Here is a 24180-nt window from a genome sequence, read left to right as displayed (position 1 = left end):
TTGACCAGTGTAGCTGGAGAGGTGGCAATTTCATCCTTCAATCCATGGTCACTTTTGAGTCTATAAATATTGGAGTTCAGAAATAAACTACCTCCTTTTACCTTGGACTCTCATTTTGTGCATGTCATTCATTTTGTGTCCTATTGTGACAAGTCACCTTTCCTGCTTTAGCCCTTCCAATGTCCCTCTGTTTCCTGAGCCAGCTCTCAATGTTCCTTTAGCTTTTAGGCCTGTAACTGCACTCCAAAAGGGCTTTGTGTTATTTGTTAAACCACTTATTTGACTAATGTGACCTCAATGTTCCCTTAGTGCGTGGCACCACGTGGCAGTGGCACTGGAGGTGTGTGACATGTCCCAGCATCAGTGGCTTCCTCACACCAGGTGGCTGCTGTAATGTGCTTTCTGGTGTCCTCATTTAAAACTAGGATTTCAGCTCTCTCCTGGCATCTGTGAGGAAGAATGAGACACTTCAGGGGCTAATGGGCCTTAAATGTGACACATCACAGCTCCTGTAACTCAGGACTCTGTTATCCAAGAGCCTCACAGGACTGTCCACGTTCCACTGGCCACCCTGCAGTGCTACTCCTAAATCAAATAAGATTTTGAAATCCCAGGGGCTGACTTTGAACTACAATCACATAAGCTTGTCCTCAGCACTGATCCCTCACACTTGCTCTGCCTAAAGCTGACCTGCCAATTTCTGCAGCATAAGCAGCAAGAGATTTCCTCCCTGCAGCCATCCCTTCATTCCTCAATGCAGGAGCTCACAGCCACTCCTTTATCCCCCAGCACCTGCCAGCATTCCCCCTCAGCACAGCAGCACCAACATCAGCACCCCAGGCTGACTGACAAATACCTGCCTGGGATAAACAGAACGAGTGTAAATGCCTTGGGAATAGAAGATAAAAACCCTCCCACTGCCCACTGAGGCTGGAATTAAAGGTGAAGAACAGATTGGCATGAAAGGTGAGGAATGTGTGCCCTGTGCAGGGCACTGTGCTGGTGCTCTGGAGGGCTCCACCTGCCCTGTTTGCACACCCCATCCTGGCCCCTCCTGTCTCCTGACTCTGCTTCTAGGTCAGCCTGATCCAAGTGCAGCTTCCCAGTGAGTTTGGGAGTTCCTCTCCCATACACAAGCCTCCTCCTCTGGATGCAGCATAACCCTGTGCTCTTTGATGCCTGACTTGTGGACAGCTCCCAGAGCAGCCCAGGAACTGCTGGAAGGTCTCTACAAGTTGGTCATTGTCCTCCCATCCCACCCCTGCAGGCACCAGAGGCAGGTTTATGCCAGCCCTTGTTGGAAGCAGGCAGCAGAGCACTCCAGTCCCAAGCATGCCTGACCCAGTGGGACACAGACCATGGGGACAGCTCTCTGCACCCTGTCCCTGTCCTGGCAAGAGACAGACCCTTGCTCTCAGCAGCAAGCCAGGCTGAAGTCCTGAGGCCCATGGCCAGAGCAATGGCTGAGAGCCAGCTGGCCTGGCCCAAGGCTAGCAGAGGTGACAGGAATACCTGAGTTGTCCAGGACAGGGACAGCAAAGCTCTCCTTTGCCCAAGTGCACCCAGCAGTCTCTCCCTGAGGCACAGAGCAGCCACAGGGATTGGCTTCTTCATGTTTCATTCTGCTGATTCCTGCCTTCCACAACAACCCCTACACCTTTTCCATGCTTTGCCAAGCTGTCATCTCAGGAGCAGCCCGTGGGAGGGCACAGCTCCATGGGACAGGCTGCCTCAGCCTTCCTGTGCCCCCCCTTGGCCACAGTCCCACTTTGCTCCCACTGCAGGCACTGCTCAGGCAGAGCCTTCCTGCTCTGCTGCTCAGCATTGACCCCCCCAAACCTTTCCACGAGCTCCTCAGAGTGCTCCCAAGGGTTTCTGTAAACCTGAGATCAGGCAGCTGTGCCAGCACAAAGATGGCTGTAGCAGGAGCCTTGTGGGCAAATGCATTTCATAATGGTTTTCAGAAGTGCCTTTTTGGAAGGTGTCACATTCCAGACCCTGGATGGTGCAAAATCACTCTGTGAAGGGACCATCCCTTCACTCAGCACATTTGCATTTGTCCTACTTCTATTCCTGTAGACCTAAAAATCATCAAATTCCTCCTCTCTGATATGCAGTACCACCCTTCCCAGGATGCTACAGCACAGCATTTCAGCAGAATATGTCAGGACTACACAGAAAATATTTTAAGATCCTACCCTGCGTCAGGAACTCCCCCAAACTCACGTCTGTTCTGATTTCACTTCACCCCAAATCACCTGGACAGTCAAAACAAGAGACAAAACATGAACATGAACAACACTTGTTTTATTTCACAGCTTCTCTGTACAATATTTTTTTCCAAGTAAGGAAAAATTATCCCAAACCCCAAAACTTCAGGCTGTTACCCTGCAATGAGCAGTGACCAGCTGGTGCTGCCTACAGCCAGCCTGAGCTCTGTCTCACCCCTGATATTTATTAACCATGAGACTTCCAAAACCAGTAAGTGAGAGCAAAAAGCTGCAGCCAAGCCATGGTTGGTTGTGCTGAATTCCACAACCTCTGAGCACTTGAGCAGCTGGGTTGGTGATTGCCACAAGCTGTGAGCACTCAGGGACTCTTGCAGGAAGGGCTGCAGATCCTGACAGCCACCAAGGACACAGATGGCCAGTGGTGTCCTGTCCCCTGTCTCCAGGGCAGCACCAGGACAGGGCTGATGCTCTCCCCAGGACAGAGGCTCTAGTCACTGGTCTAGCTAGTGCAAGGGGATATGAGGTGGCTTCCTGGTGGCTCCTCACAGCAGCCACCCTGCACAGTGCCAGCAGCTGCAGAGGTTTTTCTGTGAGTGTGTCCTAGGGGGGTTGTAAAGTCATCTCCCTCACTAGGAGCAATCAGTGAAGATTTCTAACCAGTGAAGATTGGTGGATTTCCCTAGCCCCATTGTCTTGGGTAAATGGAATTTGTCACAGCTGGACAACACCTGTGACATGTGATGGCTCCAAGGGTCCTGCACAGTTCTTCCAGGGATAACAAACACGGGACTCAGGCTGTTGAGTCCAGCCTGCTCCATCCCTCTCCTCCCCACAGAAGTGTTTAGTGGGAAAGCAGCAACAACCCCAGGTGCTGCTGACTGAGGCAGTACTCAGGAATGGGACCTCCAGGACAAATCTCTGTCTCCCACAAACCTGCCAAAGCAGGAGTGTGACTTCCTCCAAGCCTGTGACCAAAAGGGCCAGGGCAGCACAGGGCTGGAGCTCCTCTGCCCTGGGGACCAGGAGAGCAGGAGCAGGGTCCTGTGCTCTTACACCAGAGGGATGGCAAGGCCATGCTTCAATGAAACATCTCTGAGGGGACACACAGGTCCTGCCTACACCTCTTTGTGATGGTGTTTGCAGGGGTCCCAAGATGAGGAAAGGGATGAGAATCTTGACTCCATGTTTCAGAAGGCTGATTGATTATTTTATGATACATGTTATATTAAAAGAAAATGGTATATTAGAACTATACTAAAAGAATAGAAGAAAGGATTTCATCAGAAGGTTAGCAAGGAAATGAAGGAATGATAATAAAATCTTGTGACTGACCAGAGAGTCTGAGACAGCTGGACTTTGATTGGTCATTAATTAAAACAACCAGGTGAGACCAATCCCAGATCCACCTGGTGCATTCCACAGCAGCAGATAATCATTGTTTACACTTAGTTTCTGAGGCCTCTCAGCTTCTCAGGAGAAAATATCCTAACAAAAGGATTTTTCATGAAATATGTCTGTGACACCTCTTGTCCTATTCAGAGGTTTCTGAATGTGCCAAGCAATCAGATCCCAGGGGAAAAGCTTTCCCACTTGGTTCTCAGCCTGGCTGAAGAGCACACAGTCATGTCCTGCTCCAGCCATGCACTGCAGTTGTGTTCAGGTCACAGCATCTCCATTGCACAAATCTCCCCAGAAAGAGCATTGTTACTGCTCACATTATCCCATCAGTGATTCCCTCCTGCCAGGACCCTGCTGCTCAGGAGGAACCAGCAGTCCAGAGCCATTCCTGCAGTGCCAAGCCCTCCCACAACCATGTGCAAAGGGATACACCCAGGAGAGGGAAAGAGAGTCCTCCAGAAGCCTGCAGGTGGGAACAACTGTCCCCAGCCCAGCCTCTGAGGAAAGCTGCTCTGCCAGGGTCATCACTGGCTGCATTTGGACCAGCACCTGGAGGGATATCCCTGCTTAGGAGGTGAGAGTTTGGTTCTGTGTTCATCCTGTAGGAAGTCAGTATGTCCCATGCTTCTACAAATCAAAGGACATGAGAGCATCCAGCCCAGTGAGTCACAGAAAACTAGAGCCCAGCTGAAAGGGAGCACACTGGGAGAGGAGGTTCTTGCCTGCAGGGCCTGGCTCTCTCTCCCAGGCACAGCCTCCAGGGGCCTCCCTGCCTTTAGCAATCATATCTACAAATGAATATATTAATCTCTGTCTGGGCAGGTCCCACAGCAGCCACTCTGCCCGCTGCAGCCAGAGGCCATGCTTTCCACCCACTGGGAAAACACTTATTTTTGCTAATAAGCAATTAATAAAGAGAAAAAGCAGAGCAGGAGCCCCAGCAGGAATTTCCTCTGGGGGTGGAGTGGGTCTCTCCAGGGCTGCTCTCAAGGAATGAGGGGCTGGGAAGCAGCTCCCCTGCCCAGGCACAGGTACACAGGGGGCATGAAACCATTCCCACACTGCACAAGGAAGGTGAGGGCAATTCCATACTTCAATCATGAATCCCCAAGCATTTTATTGCACTCAAGGGGCCTCAGGATCCCAAATCTGATCAGACACTTGCTGCCCCCCAGGAGGTGGCTCCAGGGGTGCAAGGAGCCAGGAAATCCCCAGACTGGAAGTTCCCAAAGCAAGAGGCAGGCAGAGCTGTAGGTTCCCAGCCAAGGCAGCCAGGGCACAGATTTCACAGAATTTCAGAGTGAAGCCCTCCCTTGAAGGCTCTGAAAGGTTTGATGTGGGAGGGAGCTCAGTGACAGAAGTCGGGTGTGGGAGGCAATGACAGCAGCCAGATAAGGAGGCAGATCCTCAGAGCAGACAATGCTCAGGTGGAAGAGCTGTCCCGTGGATGTGGGTGCTTTCACAGAGGGGACAATGGGAGTTCAGGACACACCTGAGCAGGACCAGTGACACCCAGCTCCCTCCAGGGGGAGGCCATGGAGGAAGGGTTCAGGCTGTGCCAAGGCAGGGCAAGCCACGGGAAGCAGATGTGGTCCCAGTTCCCCTAGGATGCCATGGCCTCGTTTTTGCTGCTTTATGCATTCTGTGCTAAAAATGCACAACACACTCCAAATCTCCAAAAGCCTTCCTCATCCAGGAGAGCCCCAGAGCTCCTGTACCACCTATGATCACAGAACGGTTTGGGTTGGAAAGGACCTTAAAGATCATCTCATTCCACCCTTTTCCATGGGCAGGGACACCTCCCACTGCCCCAGGCTGCTCCAAGCCCTGTCCAGCCTGGCCTTGGGCACTGCCAGGGATCCAGGGCCAGCCACAGCTGCTCTGGGCACCCTGTGCCAGGGCCTGCCCATCCTCACATAGAACATTTTCTCTCCAACATCCTATCTAACCCTCCAGCAGTGAGAAGCCATTCCCCCTTGTCCCTCCAGATCCTTGTCCAAAGTCCCTCTCAGCTCTCCTGGAGCCCCTTTAGGCCCTGGAAGGGGCTATAAGGTCTCCCTGGAGCTTTCTCCAGGCTGAACAGCCCCAGCTGCTTCCAGCCCTTCTCCACAGCACAGTTGCTCCAGCCCTGAGAGCATCTCTGTGGCCTCCTGTGTGTTCCCTCCTCACCCAACCCAGCCCATCTCTGGAGACACACAGTCCCTGAGGGATGGGTAGAGGGGGCTCTAGTAACTACTGCTAAAACCTGAGCTGTGTAAAGCTCTGGGGAGGTCATGACCAAAGAGATTTTATTACTTTTCATGTTTTGCAGCACTCTGTAGGAAATCCAGTTCATCATAAAGCAAAAAGAAGCTGCATAGAGAGAAAATACAGGAAAAACCATCAGAAGTCAGAAGCAGAACCAGTGAAGTCTAAGGCAGAAATCAAGCATAAATTTTTGGAGCACTGGGAGTGATCATAGGGCACATATTTAAATTAGATTACAACTGACAGTTCATGACATTATCAACACAAAAATAATCATTGCCACCTGCTGTCCTTTAGTTTAATTTAATATTTACATCAGTTGCAGGTGGATCAGGTTCCTCCAAGCCCCCCATGCCAAAGGAAACTTTGCACTCATTTTCCTGGTACACCCCCAGGTCACAATAGGACAAGAAGCTAATTTGTAGTGACCCTGGCTAGAGCGTGCTTTCCACAGTCACCAAAATCATCAGCACTGACACAACCAACTCCCAGAGATCCAGGCTGCCAGCAGTGTTGGCTCCTGCAGAGTTTGACCAGTGGAGTTCAGGGCAGCAGAGCTCAGGAGAAAGGATTAGTAACAAATTGATACTGCAGAGTTGTCCAATTCCATCCAAAGCCCATCTTGGATGGAGGGCAGGTCCAGGAATGCAAAAATCCCCCAAATTATCACCAAGGCTGCTCAGTTGTCTGGAAACATTTATTTCTGGAGGTGGAGTTTCCCAGCACTGTCCTGTCTCTGTGATGTCCCCATTCCCAATGCTGCAGCCCAGGCTACATCTGCCACCTCAGCTGACAGCACCAACATTTGCAAACTATTTTCCAATTCTGTCTACTGCCAAATTTTTCTGATTTACTTATAAAGATAAAATTCAAATATTGGCCTTCAGTTGTTTTCTCAGTTGATCTTTACAAACAAAATGATGAGCCAATGAGTGCTTTGGTAAGGGACAGGTTAGCCTGCATTTCTTTAAGTACATCTCTAATGCACCTGTCCTCATCCAAGGGCATTTCAGGTAGCCAAAATATTAAAAAAAAAAAAAGAAAATATGACTTTTTATTTGAACTCCAGCAGGTGGCAATAAAATCACCTGTAAAGAGCTGCTTGTTAATTTTTAAAATGCAAGAACTGCACACCATGAAGAATTTTGTCTATGACTGATCAAGTTAAATTGTCGGGGGCAAAATAAAAAAGTAAAACTGAGGATGGAACTCTGGTTTAGGTCTCCTGGAGCCCCTTTAGGCACTGGAAGGTGCTCTGAGGTCTCCCCCAAACCTTCTCCAGGTGAACACCCCCAGCTCTCCCAGCCTGGCTCCAGAACAGAGGGGCTCCAGCCCTCAGAGCATCTCTGTCCAGCAGCTCCTTGTCCTCCTTGTGCTGGAGACCTCACAGAGGGGGATGCAGCACTGCAGCTGGGGTCTCACACAAATCCAACTTACACACGAGATTCATTTCCAATTCACAGGTGCCTTTGGAAAAAGCAGGAATTCACACAATGAAACACAAACATAAAGGAGTTTATTCCTGTTCTGGTGGACTCACAGGGCTGGGGATGGCTCCTCATCTGTAGCCAATGAGTCCTTCAGGCCAGTCCTAGTTGAAAAGTGGCTCTTCTGTCCCCATGAAAGTGATTTGCTTGGTTATTCACAGGATAAACTTTTTCCATAACAGGAGACATTCACTGAATTTTGATCGAATGCAACACCACACCACCCTGTTCCCAGGGAGCAAGCTGCCTGCCAGCAGGCCACACCAGGGCCTGTGCTCAGGGACTGCACACACAGCACTGACACCACAATGTGCCAATTTGAGACATTTGAGAAGACTTTGTTTGTCTGAGGAGGTTAGAGCTGAATCAAACATCAAAACTTTTGGATTTTAAGTTTGCCAAACATGTTTGGCTTTGGATGTCTTTTTAAGTTGCCAAGCATTATTTGTTATAGGATTAACTCTAATTCTCTTTTCATGGCCAAGTCTCCAAAATAACCTCACGGCAGCTTCTTAATTTACACTTCTGTAGTAGCTGTTGTTAGGAAACTACATTCCTGCTACTCAGCAAGATTAGTACAATGCTGCATGTAAAAAGGATTAAACATAGGAAAAAAACAGTGTATTTCTGAGGGATTCTGGTAATGTCTGCCCAGCTGAACTGAAAAACAAAACCAAACTGATCTCCATGACATGCCAGAACACTGCTATAGAAAAAGAGGGATTTTGAAGTCAATATACACATGCACACAAATTTTCACCTCTTGAAACCAGATCTGCATGGGCACACAGGCTACCTTCCATCCTCCCTGGAAAGATCCAAACGGAGGAATGTTGAAAACACACCATTGGGTGCATCCTACTCTCTTCTCAGTCCTCCTCTGAAATAAAAACTAGCAAGCCAGGATGAAGCCAAACTCTTGGAATTCATGTAAGTACAAGGTAGTTCACCTTCATGTGGCTGAAGTTTCCCCACAGGACCTGGCACTTCACAGGAACAAAAGCCCAAGATCACAACTTCCATTTGTTTCACCATCATCTCCCAAACCAACATTCAGAATTAATTTTTCTTCATGGGATATTTCTTTGATTTTGCTTACAATGGTTTTCTGTCTGCTCTTAAGCATCAGGACACTCCAAGAAAATACTGAAAACAGAGAAACTACTAGTGAAGGTCTTGTGTGGACACAGCAGCTTCAAATAAGGTTTTTATTCAAAAGAAGCAGTTATGAGTTTCTCTTGTGCTCCCTGCATGATCCAAATACAGGAGAAGGATGTACCTAACACATGGGAACCTGGACCCTTGGAAATCAGCCACAAAGCAAAGACTTCAAAAGATGTTTATTAGGAAAACCAGACATTACAAGAGGGCCAAACAGATTGTACAAGGCACGTGCAGTTTCTGGTACAGTGCAGAGAACAAGAAAAGTCTGCAAATACAGGTAACACACCCACCTGAACTGCTACCATGGGCACATCAATGCTCAGGTCACTTGTCCTGAAAGGCAGGCACTGGGGTCCTTCCGGCAGCCAGCCAGTCCCTGGGATAGTTCACATTTCCTGCAGAAGTACAGATTGTACACAGAGCTTTAATGGCAGTTAAAACAAAATTACTGCTCAGGAAATCCTACATCCAAGTTGGGGCATTAATATACTGTATCTCATAAAATTTTATTTCTTTGTTTTCATTCAAGGTCATCTAGATTTCATGTTCTTATAAATGCATTTTTCCTCACAGATAATAAAACCTTGCTGTCTACACATGATTCTGCCTAGCAAAGCATATCTGAGACTGTTTGCTTTGTTAGCTAAGGAAGAGATCCAGATTTAATTACCTGTCAAAACAAGGTAATTCAGATGTATTGACAGGCAGTCCCTTATAGCCCACATCAGAGAACTGAGATATATATTAGCTAATGCTTTTGTTAGGCTTTAGAACAAGCATGTCCTAAACTTGACCAAACCCAGGAATTCTTGTCTTTAAAGCACAGCTAACAGCAACCAGCAATCCTCCATCACAGAGTGGAGAGCAAAATTCACTGAGCTCAGCAGAGAGAAATGAGCATGACCAGCTCAATAGCTTCTAGCAACAAGTGTGACATTAACACTAATTCTCAATCAGGAAAATGAATAGGAAAAATATCTCACTGAACAGATTGGTGAATTTGCATCTGTATCTTAAAGGACAAATAAATACTGCAAGAATGGTTAAAAATCTAATTCTCAAATTACTCCTCCCCATATAATATATAATAAATGCCCTGTTTCTTGCCATTTTGTAATGGCTTTAGCATCTGTCTAATGTCCATAAATCCACCATCTGCCTATAAACTTTAAGGATTATATCAGAAAAAAAACCAAAACAGTTTAACTATCCAGAGCTCGTCAACCCCTTTGCCCCCAGCTCTAAACTTACCTTCTCTGTTGCAACACAGCTGTTGGATATGCTATAAATAAAGACAAACATTTCAATCAACACTGAAATGAATAAATGGAGAAAACCACAGCTAAGACACACAGTACCTAAGCCCTCCTCAGACACAACAGACCACGGGGATCAGATAGGAGTACCTGCCACCAGAGTGCACACTCCAAGTCCATGCTTTAGTGCCCATCACAGTGTCTATCCTTCATCATCTAAAAACAGACCAGAAATAGTGGCATTTCAAAGAGGAGAAAGTTATTAAAACAAAGAGCACAGATCCTGCAATCCTACCCCATGGAAAAGAGGGAGCTGGCATTCAGCAGATACAAAAGCAGCAAATATGAACAAAATAGAATTCAGAATCTCAGGAAAGGCTCTTCATGGTGAATAATTTGAGAGTGGTAGGTAGTAATATTAATATGCAAATAGTTAATCAACTCTCACACTGCAGTGAGCATGAGCAGGTGTTACACCATCCTCCTGCCCCTCTATAAAGCCAAAGGTAAGTGAAGCAAAGTCACCTATTTCACATGCCACCAAATATCCCAAGTTACTGAGGCAGACTTGGAAAGATCCTCACTGGGTTTTTTTTTCAAAATAAGCTACAACCCTTTACATCAATTACCTGTAAGCTAAAACTTAGGACTGAATCTGGAAAAAAGAATGCAGGTGATGTTCACCTGAGCTACTGCTGCAGCTCACTAAAGGAAATGTGACATACTGCCAGAGATGATTTCAGCTGGTTTTACACTTCAGTTTCTGAGTACCAGTTTGGAGATTTGGTCCATGGTAATGAATATCCACATTTCTTTACTTTAGTGGTAAGGCTTTCTTCTTTTTAATTCTGTTCCTCCTGGTATTTTTTAGATGGTTCACTTAAGCATGCAGAATAAAAAGAAATCCCAGCTATTGTGGAACAGACCATCATCTTTTCCAAACTGGCCATTAAGGAGAGAGAAGCTGTTCAGAGATGGATCAACCTGAAAATCCTGCAGATGAAACAAAATGCAACAGTCATTTCACTAACATCTGCTCAGGCAATTCATAACGTTGTGCAGCAGTGACATTAACTGGTGTTTGCTTACTCTTTTTTTAAGAAAAGGCAAGGATTTAAAGTCCTAAATGACTCTGATGTGCTCAGTGAACGATGAAGAAGCAGGCTGCAAGATTTTGTGCTGCTTATGCAAGTGGAAGAGATGACACCTGTCAAGGTGTCCTGCTACTGCAGGAGGCAGTGCACCACCACACTCCCCAAGAGCATTTCCTAAGACTAACAGCCAAAAGCCATGAATACAAAACAACCAATTCCAGAGAAACTAGAGATTTTAAGATTCAAGAATGGTGATCACAACATCCTATTTCTCTAAAAGATGAATGAAGCCTGAAGAGATCAAGAGGCATAAGCTAAGCCAGGCTGATGATCCAGCCCAGGCCAGAGACCAGAGATCAAAGAACCCAGAGGAAAATCCAGAGGAAAATCACTCCCCTCAAGTGAATGCAACCAACAAATAACTGTTCCAAGAAGCTGTGAAGGTTGATGGGGTCCTGCCATCAGTGTGTGGATATAAAGCTCTAAAGCTCACTCAAACCAAGCTGACTTCTGCACCTAAAACTCTTGGGTTCCAAGATATGCAATTTGTATCAGAAAGGGCTCAGAAAACAAAGCAAAACCACAAAGCCAAAAAGGGCTTGATCTCATCCCTCCTGTTACCTCTGGTAGATGGAAACTCCTCCAACTCAGCAGTGCCAGGAAGGCAGCACGACAGAGATGGGAACACCTCAATGGAATGGGAAGGTTTTCAGAGTCAATGGAGCAGAATCACCTCTATCAAAGAACACCATCAACAACCATCACCTACTACTGCCACACCTCAGACATTACCCTGCACTCTGAGAGATGCCAGGAGGTCCTATTCATGGACAAAACCTACCAAAATGAACAACAGGACTGAAAATATTTTACTTATTGTAAATTTAAGCCAGGTAGGAGGCTGGAAGACCAAGCCTTGAAGAGCCATCATGAAAAGGGTCCAATCCCAAAGAGAAAAGGTCACACATGAAGTGGAAACACAGACAAGCCCAGAACTCCATAGCAAAACATATAAAAGCTGAAAAGCTGCAGGCAAAGCTGCACTTTTTGTTTGGATTTTGGCAAGACCAGGAACTTCCCTAAGAGGAACTGGAAAGGATGCAGATGTATGGGGCCTGACAGCTTTATGACCAAAGAGAGGCTGCAGGCATAGGTAAAGCACAAAGACAGCAAGGGTTGAGCAAGGAAGAGCTGCACCAAAGCCTTACCTGTCTCCAGCTCCCAAGGGCTGCCCTCCTTCAGCCAGGTCATGCAGATCTGGGCTGCTCTTCACCAGGTATCAATGGAAAAAACACCAGAACTGTTTGGTTCAATTCTTCTCCCAACCCAAATCACACGTGAAAAAAGCAGGCACTGGGCTCCACTTCTGAGAACACAATTGATTTTTATCCTCCTCTGCCTCTCTTGTGTCAGTCTCACAAATATTCCACCTGAGCCTTGCAAAGCAGCAGGCAACTGAGAAGGCACTGAGTCAGGTGAGACCCCAAAAAGATGTTTTCAGACAAATATAATGAGCAGTTAGAGAAACACTTCTCTATCTCACCTCTACTAAAAGCTGATTAAAACCCAGCTTCCTAATCACTTCAATTTAAAATACAGAAAAACAGGAAGATGCAAAATATGTGCTTTTTTTTTTTTTTCCTCCTTAAATGTTTGCAAGGAGTTCTAAACTGTGAGGTAAATATGAGCCAAGCCTTCTGACCATGCTGACTACTGGTGCATGATGGAACCATAAGAGACTGAGAGGGACAAAGCCTAAGTCCAGGAAATGTAGAAAACACCTAGAAAAGGAAAAATATTCAAAAAAATGTAACAATAAATATTGAAAAGAAACTAGGGAGTCATATAATCTGTCCAACTTCTCTACTTGCCAGTTATTTCTTCTTTTTTCTTTTTATTTTTCCTCCAGTGTAAGGTTGTAAAGGACCACTGAGAAGCCATCTACTCGTATGCCCAAATGCCTTCAGTCTACATTCAGCTGAAATTTGTGTGCAACACTGAAAGAAACATTTATAAATACTTCAAAAACCAGTTTTGCCTGAGCAGTTTCAATTCAAAAACCACTGGGCTAAAAATAAACTTGATTTAAGTAGTGGAGCATATCTTGATTATTCCAGGTATTATTCTAACAAGTTTAAGAGCATGGTATCCAGTCCAAGAATCCAGGATGTGACTGATACTTGTGCTCTAGTAATCCTTTTCCACCCGTTTCCTGTTCTGCCAGACATCAGCCAGCAGCTGCAGCAGTCAGGCAGTGAAGAGTAGCATTGCCCTGCAGGCTACAACCCAGAGCACTGCCACAGGCAAGAGCCACCTACAGGGAAACAGCAATTTTGCTAGATTTTTGTAAATTTAAAAGAATATCCAGCCTCCAAGTGATTTCATACTGTGCCACAGCTTTAGAATCCTAGTGTGTGTGCAGAGGCTACAATAGCAGATGCCATAAATGAAGTTCTGAAATCCTTTCAGGAAAGCCAGCAATCAAACTTCTCCACACATACAAGGAGAGGTAACTTACCAACTCAACTCATATGGCATCATGAATGTTCTTCAGGGATTATGAGATGAGAATGGAAGCTAAAAGATTATTAGTAGATAAAGGAGTCCAGGCACTTGTGTACTAAGATATAAAAATGAGTTTTAACTTCTTCAGAGCCTGATTTCTGATTGATGTTAATAACTATAGTTTCTAAAAAAGCTTATTTAGACAACTAATAGAGAGGGGGGAAAAAAGTGTGCATTTACACAGCCATAGGCTTTTTCTTCTCCTTTCATTCTGCCAGCAGACATCTTCTTACAGGCAGCATTGAGACACCTGCACTGGCTGAACTGTGTTAATGACAGGACTGAACCATGAGTGTAACAAGCAAATGAACATCTAATCACACTTACATCTCAATTTTCATCAAGCAATCCTATCTCTGTAAGTAACTGCAATCATTCTCAGGCTCTTGGTACTAAAGTCTGATTGTGGGGTTTTTTCTCACTAAAGGTTTTGTGGTCTCAGTTTGGAACAGAGAAGAATTTTTTGCTAACACAAGCAGAGGTTCTGTGCATCAAAAAGGAGTCTGTCTTTGCTTGAGATCCACCTGGCTGTGCCAATCCCACAATTCCTTCTGGAAGTCTTCTTCCATATTTATATACTGCAGTTCCTCCATGCCCAGGAGGGGCAATTCAGGCATCATTATCTAATTTTCACCTACCAACACAGTACATGACAATACAGAATCAATGTGAATTATGTACCCCATGTTTCTGTTACATCAAGAGCAAAGTTCACAGTCTCTATGGCCAGATCCAGCTCTGTATCTGAAAAACATGCATTTTTAAATTAAAAAAAAAAAAAGTTACACCAAATACCCTTGTGGTCTGTCCTGGATTAATTAACTTATTACTAGAGGCTTTGTAAGATTTACACCATGGTTAAAAAGATGCAATACACACAACTTCTTTGCATTTCAAGCTCAAACTGAAACAGCCACAGAAGACAGCACAGGTATTATTTAGTGTTAGTATTTCCAGCTCCTCTCCTGGTTACCCAGCCTATAAGCAAGTTGCTACTTTGGGATTGGATTTCACGCATTCATGAAAAAGACTGCCTCTACTGGTCTAATGTACAACTGCTTTCCTAAATGTCTGATGCCCCCTCTTTTTCCCAAGGTCAGTCATTCTGTAGAAATAGTGAGTAGAAAACTTTCTGAGCTAATTCACTTGCACCCTTTGTTCACATAAAAGCATCACTGAAAATAGCCAATCTCAGCAGGAACTGCTCAGATCCCATCTGCAGACACAGGCTTTCAGTTGCACTTGACAGTTCAAACAAGACAAGTCTACCAAAAAATAGACCAATTTTCTTCAGAATGCCAAAAAACTCTACTCTGAAGAAATAATCTTCATGGAAAGTCAAGATACCACACCTGAATCCCAAGAACTCAAATATATGGCCTTTGTATAGAGACACAGAATCTGTATAAAAAGTTCAGACAAGTGAGAATTACTAAAGTTCAAGGAAAAAACATTTCAAGTGTTGCCTCTGAGAAGAAGGATGATTATTCCCATAAAACTGGACTCTAAACCATTATGCTAGAGTCTAGACTTTGCTGGAACAGAAGAGCACTGCTTTTCATGTATTCCTGAAATGCAAATTTCCATGACTACTTATTCCTTGGTCAAAGAAGGGGTGGAGCTAATCACAGCAATTAAGAGCAGAGCAACCACATAAGTGTTCTTCCAGATGTGTAAACAAACACTCTGCCCATCCCACACTGCACACATCTCAAACCAGAAAAATCACCAAGAGCTACTCAAATAGTTGCACATCTGTATCTTATTTCAGCAACTTCTACTGATACATTCACACTTTTGATGTTCTTTAGCTGCTTCTATTTTAAATCTCAGCCTAGCTGCTAAAAGGATTTTTCAAGCTACTTCAAATGAAAGAAAAAAGATGACCTACATTGGTGGAGGTACCTCTCTAGCCACACAGCCTCCCACAGTGGGGAAGGTGCAGCCTTCACTGCACAGATCCCACTCTGGCCCAGTGAAACAGATTTAATTTGTGACCTTTAGATTTGACATGCTACACTGCAAACCCTTCTGAACCCACTCCTAAGGCACATAAAAGAAAACATCTATTTGACATGAGAGAAAAAGCAAAAACTTTACAACCAAGAGTCAGTCAAGTAAAAAAGGAGAGGGAAAAAAGCATATTTATTTTCTATTAACTGCCACAAAACAAACATAGAGAAGATTTAATGTTTACCAGAACATTGATGAAAACATATGTTCTAATGCTTCACAGACATGATGAATGTGAATGCTTTTTGCATAAAATGATTTTATGAGCAAATTAGCTCCTAAGTGCATGCCTGCAGTTCTCTGCAACATCTATCATCTCAAAATGCTGACAAAATTAGTAACTCAAGTTCTCATACTTCATGTAGGTAAGGAATAATATCAAAGAAATTTGAAGAATCCTGTAGTATTTTTACCTTTACATACCACATCAAAAAATCATTTGGAAAACAGCAAGGTCCACTCAAAGAAATCTCACACCTTGCAACAGAGCTTTGCATCTGCACCAGCACCTTGTTGGCTCAACACATCCAAGACACTGCAGGAAATGCTTTTCTCCTCTTTCTCTCTATGTAAGGAGACAAATACAGGTGAACATCCAACCAACAATGGGGGAGGAAAGGAAGAGTAGAAGTGAGAAGCTACAATGCTATCATTAAGGGTTTAAGCATCCTCATTTCTCAGGAACCTTAAATTCAATGTCTCTACTCAGAATCATTGGTTTGTCCAGCATGAGAGCAGCAGGAACTGCTTGATGGTCAAAGTATCACTTAGGATCTGAATGAGAAGCAGCAGAGAAATCCTGCTGGCAAGTTCACCAGGAGAACTGCTACAGACTCACTCTTCAACCTGAAACTGAATTTTGTCTCTGACCTATGGGTTCAGCTCAGCAGTGCTCTATCAAAAAGCCTACAGACTGATTATCAGATGTAATGCAATGTATTAGCATCCTGCAAATGTACAGCAATTTGAAAACCAAAGCTACAGAAATCAAAACCAACATGTATAGTATAAAGACTGACTAGGTATTCATTAATAGGGTTCATGTAGTGAACCCCTAAATAACAGATGAAAGAAAACTGGCGGGCCAGAAAAACAAATTTGACAGAAATGGTTAAGAGTCATCTTTAAAGCTGTGTCCACCAAAAATTTTAAATTGAATCCAGAACTGTTTGGAAACAGGAGAATAAAGGTGGCTGCTCAAATTTCTGGAGTAAGCAGAATGGGATAAGCAGGACTGTCCTTATTTATGAGCTACTGCTCAGCTATCTGGCTATTAAAGGACCTTTTTATGATCTACACTCCTCCCGTTTTTGACCCTGTTGAACTTGACTTGCAGAATGCTAGGATGCTAATATTCTCCTGGCCTAATTTTTAGCACTGTACAAGATCTCTGGATTCCCAGCAGTTCCATGAACCCCTCACCACAGCCCTTTCAACTATGCCCTTCCTGATACTGCATCAAGGACGCTTCCAAGGTGGGAGGAGAACACCCACTGCAGCATGAGCAGATTTATAAAACACCTGAAAAGTGGCCATACCAGCAAAAATAGAAAGCAAAAAGAATTCACAGTTCTTTTCCTCTTCCTGGAGTGGCACAGAGCAAAATTTGGTAAGAGGCCCCAGACCTGATGTCAGACTAGAGCCATCCCTGCCAATAACTCATGTTTACTGGAAAATGATCCAGCTGGTCCTGAACTGCTGCATGAGTGGGGTGTATCCCAAACCTGACCAGCAACCACCTACCTGCAAGGACACTACTGCAATTCCTCTGCCCTTCCCAGGGAGAGAAGGAAAAGGTGCCCAGTCCACAGGATGCTGTGAGCACAGCCACGCTGTCTGTCCTTGTTTCGGACTTTGGGTTTTTTGTAAAGGTTGTTTGGTTGATTTTGGCTTTTTTTAAGAACTGCAACTATTTTTAATCACAGGACTTTTAGCCCATGCAGCATTTCACTTCTCTTTTCCTGCAGCACTTAAAGCAGCACAGCAGGGAATTCCAGAACAGAAAGAAGCATCCATTGCTAAGATAGCTGAATGCTCTCTAGAATTAGATTCCTCTCCTATCATGAAATTAATGCTTACAACACATCTCCTCTGAAATTCCAGCTGGGTGTGCACCTTCTGCACACCAAATGTGAAATGTCTGAAGGTATGTCAGAAAGAATAATGTCATGTGACCAGGTGCTGATACAATGGATTCTCGTTCCTCGAAATTAAATATAAATTCAATCACCTCTCACAGGTTGCTGTGAATATTTAAAAACAGAGGGAGAAAAAACTGTGTATCCTACACTTACACAAGCTCTGCAGGAAGAGGAGAATCCAATGACAAGACTCATGCTCACTGGTGCTAAAGAAGGAAAAAAGTGAAGCTTGTGTCTGAAGCAAGGAGGGCAGGAATTTGGTCTGCTTTTTTTTTTTTTCCCCTTTAATGCAATTTGGCAGCTTACAATCACAGAAATACATACTGACATTGTGTTTGAAACTCATAAACTTCACTGATAAGAGACTGATGTTTTATGAAAGGAGCATGTCCCATTCCCATAATTTCCAGGTATCTCCAAATTCCACATGTGCAAAAGCCAATCCATTCAGTTGCTTTTTCTCCTGTAAGGACCTTGCCATCCTCTCCCAGACATGCCACCTGAGCATGTGCAACACATCCTACTACACTCACTATCAGCAGCTCTCTGGGACATGCAGATTGGAAAATCCAGAATTAAGAGATCCTCTTTTTTCTGTTTATGATCTTTCAAGTGAAACAACATTGATGACTTTGTGTGATCATAACTGCTCTCAAGTCGTGGTATGCCAAGTAAGGTTTATCTGGAATGAAACAAATACTTCATTTCTGAAAATTCCTTACAAAATACCTGTACTCACCAGGCACATTTCTTCTGCAGTTGGTGTCAGAACTGGCATGCTATTCAGTCCCACGGTAAACAATGACTGCACCTGGAATGCTCCTCTAGCCTAGTAAGCTTTTCCAACTTCTCTGCTCCTTTCCAAGTACTGCATGAACAAGCAGGAAAAGACAAGTCTGCTGGCTGAGGAAAGGTGCAAGATGAGCAGGTGCCAAGAAGAATTCAACACGTCCAAGTATTTGATTTGCAAACCTGTTCTTCAGCTTTTCCTATTTGTTTGTCTAGAATCAACATATGCCCTCCACAAAGAGATGATTTTTAAAATCCAGTGGGATTTTATAATGGGATCAACTACAGCTGTCCCTTGGTACAAAAGCCATTCTCTCTTGATTAGTGCCTTCTAAGCATTATCATGTTCAATACATAAATGATTCAAACTCATGATATGCCAGTTTTGTTATTTCCAAGGCAAAATTTTATTATTTTCCAGAGATCTACTGGGACACTTTTCTTAACAGCATTCTTAAGCTTTGAAGAAGTGTGCTGCAAATTCTTTGCTTTTCCACAGGTGGGGAAAGAAATCCAACCCATACCTGGATTTAATTAGAGAGGAAAAATTTAAATGTTCAAAATGTTTATGCTTCCAGCACTCCTAAAAGAGCATCCACCTTTCTTCTGAAGTGCAAGTCATCTTTATTTTCAAATTAATTTTCAAGAACCTATACCATGCCTCTCTTGAACATGGACAAATTTAACCTCAACTTTTACCTTCCACACTTGCAATCTCTCCATGGTAATGGCAGATTTTGAAAGCTACTCCAGTGCTCAGGTCTGTGGAGATCATATCCTCCCTCCTCCCACACCAACCCTTTCACCTTACTGAAGGAAATGAGAAAGAAAGTTTTCTTACCTAGAACTCCAAGGTTAATGTCCCCTGCGAACCCCACCTAGCAAGTCGACATCATGACATGTCAGGTCAGCCTCAACCACGCTTCCCTGATAGTCAGGTAAAAGGAAGGAGTTAAAATACAAAATTGACACTTGCAGATTTCTGGACATCAGAAAATATATTCTGAACTGTCTTTCAGAGCTTCTGGTAACCTCCAAGTTGTTAAAACAACATTTCTTCAGAGGGATTCTCCTGTTCTAAAATTTCAGAAGTTCCTGATCAATAACCAAGTATCGCAGATCCACCTTGACTATTTTATTTGAATGAGACCAAAAACTTAGGGTTTCCCTTTAGTACAAGTGATTTTTTTTCTCCCTACTCTACACATTTTATCAACTAATACACGCTCAACAGAACTGCTCTGGGTTTCAAAGGACAATTTAAGCCAATAGACTACAACAGCTTCATTCAAGTTCTAAGTTAACAGAAGCTCTAACTTCTTTTTGTTGTTGTTTAGAAAAAAACAGGAACACAACGTGGTACACTCTTTCTATAAGGCTCTGAGCTACTCACATAGGTCACATGAATGACAGAATGCCACTGACAACCTCTACCTTACAAGCAATCCTTCATCACACACATACTCCACCTCAAGTCATGCATGATTAAAGATTGCTGATGACAGATTTCTAGGAGAGGTCCCTGCTGTTCTATGGATGGGCCACCAGCACTTTTGGATAACAATTAATTCTTGCTAAAAATACATTCATTCAGTAGGGTATATGGGTCTTGGTACCAAATGTTTTTGAGAGGTTTAAGACTTTTTGCTCAGCACTTAACATTTATTTCTCTCCTAGCCTTATAATAAGAGTGCCCTCTGTATTTTTTTTTCTGTGTAGTTCAAATTATAGAAATGGGCTTAATGTCCAAACATAGAGGGGACAAAAAGTGGTCAGGTTTTTATACAGAGTCACCAAAATCATGCGGTGATCTTCTACTTTGAGTTTATTTTGGAAAGCTTTAAGCAATGCAGTTGTCATTCTTTAATGATCAGACTACAGAAGCTGAGATTTAAAAATAAACAATTGCTAGAAAACACTTTGAAAAAATGCAAACTATGTTGAATGAAATACTAAAATTTTAATTTGAGTTTAGTAAACTAAATTGTTAATAAAGTGAAATTAAGTATATAATAACACAGTAGCTGTAAAGTATTTTGCTGAAGTTTTGGAACTGCTAGGAATCTGGTAACTTGCTTCTTAAGTCAAACACCTTATCAATACAGACATTTAAGCAACTGCTATAAATGAGTGATCAAATGATTATTAAAACTCCATTTCATGGCTCCTCCTCCAATGCCAGCAGGACACTCATAAAAGCTGAATATTGGTGTGCAAGTTGAAACCCATTTTCAACATATTATAGAGGATTTTTGCTAAGTTATACTGAAGAAACAATCAAAAGAAATGCACAAGAATAAATTTAAATTTATTTTTAAACTAGATGTCAAAATTTTGCTGAGAAATTCTTCCTTTGAGTCAGGCATGGTAGTTTTCCACTGTACTACAGTATCTTTGCTTGATAATTTTTTTCCATCATTTCATTAAGTTCTTCAAGTTCAGCACACACCACTATTCAAGTAAGCTGTAGCACACCTTATCTAATGATTAAATAAAAGTACTGCTGCAAATTTAAAAGGTGAATTTGAGTAGCCATAAACCATGTAAATCAAAGAACCTGGTATATCCTGCAAACATAAACTTCTACTGAGTTTAACTGTTATGATATTCAATTATAAAAGTTAATAGCTCGCTCCACATAGTTAATAAAATTACTAGTAGAAATGATGAGTCGGGAAAAAGTAAATACAAGATGCAACCTTACAGTTCTTGAGGAAAACAATTTTAACATTTTTGTTTCTCAGCTCTTTTGTAACCACTATAACTGAGGTGTTTAACTTCCTCCCCACTCCCCCACAGCACTTACTAGCACCTCACCTCTCCTAGCTAATGTGCAATATGGGAACACTACCTTCTTCCAAGATGGAGAGAACTTGAAATATGATTCCAATTAAGCTCCTTGTACTAGATCCCCTTTACAATGAATACTGAAAAGCCAATAGTGATTGGGACTACAGGGTTCTGCTCAGCACTACATGAGCTGTATAACTACCAGAAAGTTATACGGATAGGGCAGCAAAACTTTGTGTTAGAACAGAATTACAAACCACATCCTTATCACAAGCAAAAGCCTGAAGTGTATACTCAGGCAACAGCCCTCTGAGTTCACAGCTCAGGTAAGAAACAGAGAGGACATGATTTGGCTCCATTAACTTTATGAAGTGGGGAAAAAAAAAAGAAGCCCAAACCCCAACATACTGGATATTGATTTTTTTAAAAGCACTTTTAAGCTATTTATGACCAATTCTATAAATTGGAAGAGCCTGACATGGGCAAACCCATTTCTGAGAAGCAGATAGACATCTTCGATTCAGGTCACAACTCAAACCCTGCAATCCCATTCCAGATCCACAGTGTGGGGAGGCTCATCTTACTGGGTATATTCTGACATAACACACTTGAGACACCAGACAGGAATAGAAGACAAAGGGAGGAGTATGACCACTGAAGTTTAACTTCCTCAATAGTCTGTGTTTGGAATGCTGTAAATCAAGTATGAGCAATGTATTGGATTTGGATATTTAGAGGTCCGGCAATAGTTTTCTTTAGAGAAAGTATAAATCCGTTTGTTTCTCTCTTTTCTTGAGAAGCAAATGTTCTTCACTGTGGTACAGAATGGCTTAGATGCAACACAAGAGTAATGTCATGATTTGCCAGTTAAAATTGACATCTGGGAATGTCCAAGACAAGGGTCAAAGCAACACATAATATAATGTAGCTAGCAATGCCCTCAAAAGATAAAGTCTTAAATTTTTAACAGCCTTTATTTTAAGGCAGGAGAATTCTAAGGCAAATTGTTCATCATGGCAGAACATCAAATTAAAATGTCAAGATAGAAATAAGCAGAATCTGGAGAGTATGTTCGTGTTATCCGTAGCAAGAAATTAATTTAGTGTGCCATAGCACCCAAGCTGTAATTCTCACTCCTAGCCAAATATTATTTGAGATTAGATTAAGATGCTTGAGATCAAAATAATTTCCCTGTGTGTCTGTATGCTCAATTATACAATAAGGCTGGATCCTACCAGAACAGCCTCCACAGGGACTCCACAGGGCATCACCAAAGGAACAAAATTAACACCATTGTAGGATCTGCTTCCTTCTCCACATTACATTAGAAGACTAGATTTAAATTAGATCTCTGTGAATGCTTGGATACAATTCAACACTTTTAAATAGGAATAAAAAGTTTCAAAATTAGATGCCGATAAATTATTGAACAGCAATTAAACAGTGAGTGCCTTTTGGGCTGTCTGTAATTTCTCCTAGTTTTCAGTCTGATGTCCACAGTGCTACATGTTGGAAAGCACAGGAAATTTTGCACAAATTTGATCACTCACATAGGCAGTTATACTTTGAAAACAATATTTTTCACAAGAATTACCAATGAAATAATGTTTTAGGACACAATTGAATTTGAAATAGGTAATGTTTTGAATAGATTTTTGAGTTTTATTGAAATCTTACATGAACAAGAAATTGGAAATACAATCACATCAAGGAACAAATTGCCACGGCTTTGACGTTTTAAGCCAAACAAATTTTGTAGGGCAGATTTTCAAAAAGGTGTGAAGTTATAACAATTTAAAAACACAGTTATCCTACTTCTAGGAATGCAAAACATACAATCATGTTATTTTCAATACAAGAAAACTTAATTTGTTGTAATTTCTTAAAACTACTAAGACAAAGCACTAGCTTTTACTTTTATGTACAGCATACTCCTATGTAGTCTATCCCAAATCCAAAAAAAAAAAAAAAAAAAAAAAAAAAGAAGAAGAAACTGTCCAAAACCAGAGGTTCTGCAAAATCATGATTGAACAGTGTGCCATTCCTGCTTTTAAACTGCTAAAGTGAAGCCTAAAATGATAAAAGCGCTGAGACCCCATAAGGAGTTCAGGAATTCTGCAAGCCCAGTAATGTCCAAGTGCGTTTATGAAAAAAGAAAACTAAGAGACTCGAGTATATACACAATAGAGTGATTCTTCAGCCCAATACAAATGGCAGCCAATCGCTACTGAAGGATGAAACATTAAGCCAATTTTTTTTTTTTTGAAAGATGTAGAGCTATAGCCAATTCTATGTTTCCAATATTCTCAATCCCTCCTCACTTGTCTACTTCCACTGTTGCCCATAAGTATCCTGATAAAATTCCTGGTTGTCATTATTGTAACCATAGTTACCGGCATAGTCACCACCTTGCTGGAGCGGCTGCTGAGCGATGGGTTGGGAGCCCCAATTCTGCTGGTTGTTGGTCTGACGGCGCTTGGAATCAGGCTGGTTGTACCCATCTGCCTTTCTCTTGCCTCCTACGTTGCCCCCACGGTTGCCCCTGGCTCCACGAGCACCACGTCCTCTCTGCTGCTGCGCGGGGCCCCCTCTCCCCCCCCTGGCTCCTCTCGGCGGTCCCATGGGTGCCCCCCTCTGTGAGTAGCCAGCTCTACCTCTTGGTGGTGGTGCTCCCCGCCCCCTAGGTGGTGGAGGGGCACCTCTCCCACCCCTTCCTCCTCCTCCTCTTCCTCTTATAGCATAGCCATCATCATAGCCGTAATAGGGATCTTCATAGCCACCACGGTAGTCATGATAGTCATAGCCATAGTAATCATCATAATAATCTTCATAGCCATAGTAATCTGGGGGATAGCCATATCCACCTCTTCCTCCACGGCCTCGGCCTCTAATAGGAGGTGGCATGCGAGGCGGAGGGTAGTAATAATAATCTTCATACCTAGTAAAGAAAAAGAAGCACAGAATTATTTATCTCCAAAAACAACCCAAACTACAGTATACATTTG

General features: G+C 43.0%; 1 protein-coding gene across 6 annotated transcripts in view; it reads right to left on the bottom strand.

Moving 5' to 3' along the window:
* Nucleotides 1-8688: 8688 nt before the first annotated feature.
* The window catches only part of HNRNPR (heterogeneous nuclear ribonucleoprotein R), a 33370-nt gene continuing 17878 nt past the window's right edge, over nt 8689-24180 (bottom strand). For 3 of the 6 annotated variants that reach the window (XM_030232952.2, XM_030232951.2, XM_030232950.2), the window contains one exon: nt 8689-24113. In XM_030232952.2, the coding sequence (XP_030088812.1) occupies nt 23501-24113 (613 nt within the window). In that variant the 3' untranslated portion in view covers nt 8689-23500. The remainder of the gene's footprint in view (nt 24114-24180) is intronic. The other 3 variants (XR_007779417.1, XR_007779415.1, XR_007779416.1) reach the window with 3 other exon arrangements.

Source organism: Serinus canaria, chromosome 23 (assembly GCF_022539315.1).
Source record: "Serinus canaria isolate serCan28SL12 chromosome 23, serCan2020, whole genome shotgun sequence".
Lineage (NCBI taxonomy): Eukaryota > Metazoa > Chordata > Aves > Passeriformes > Fringillidae > Serinus > Serinus canaria.
This window is presented reverse-complemented; position numbering and strand designations above follow the sequence as displayed.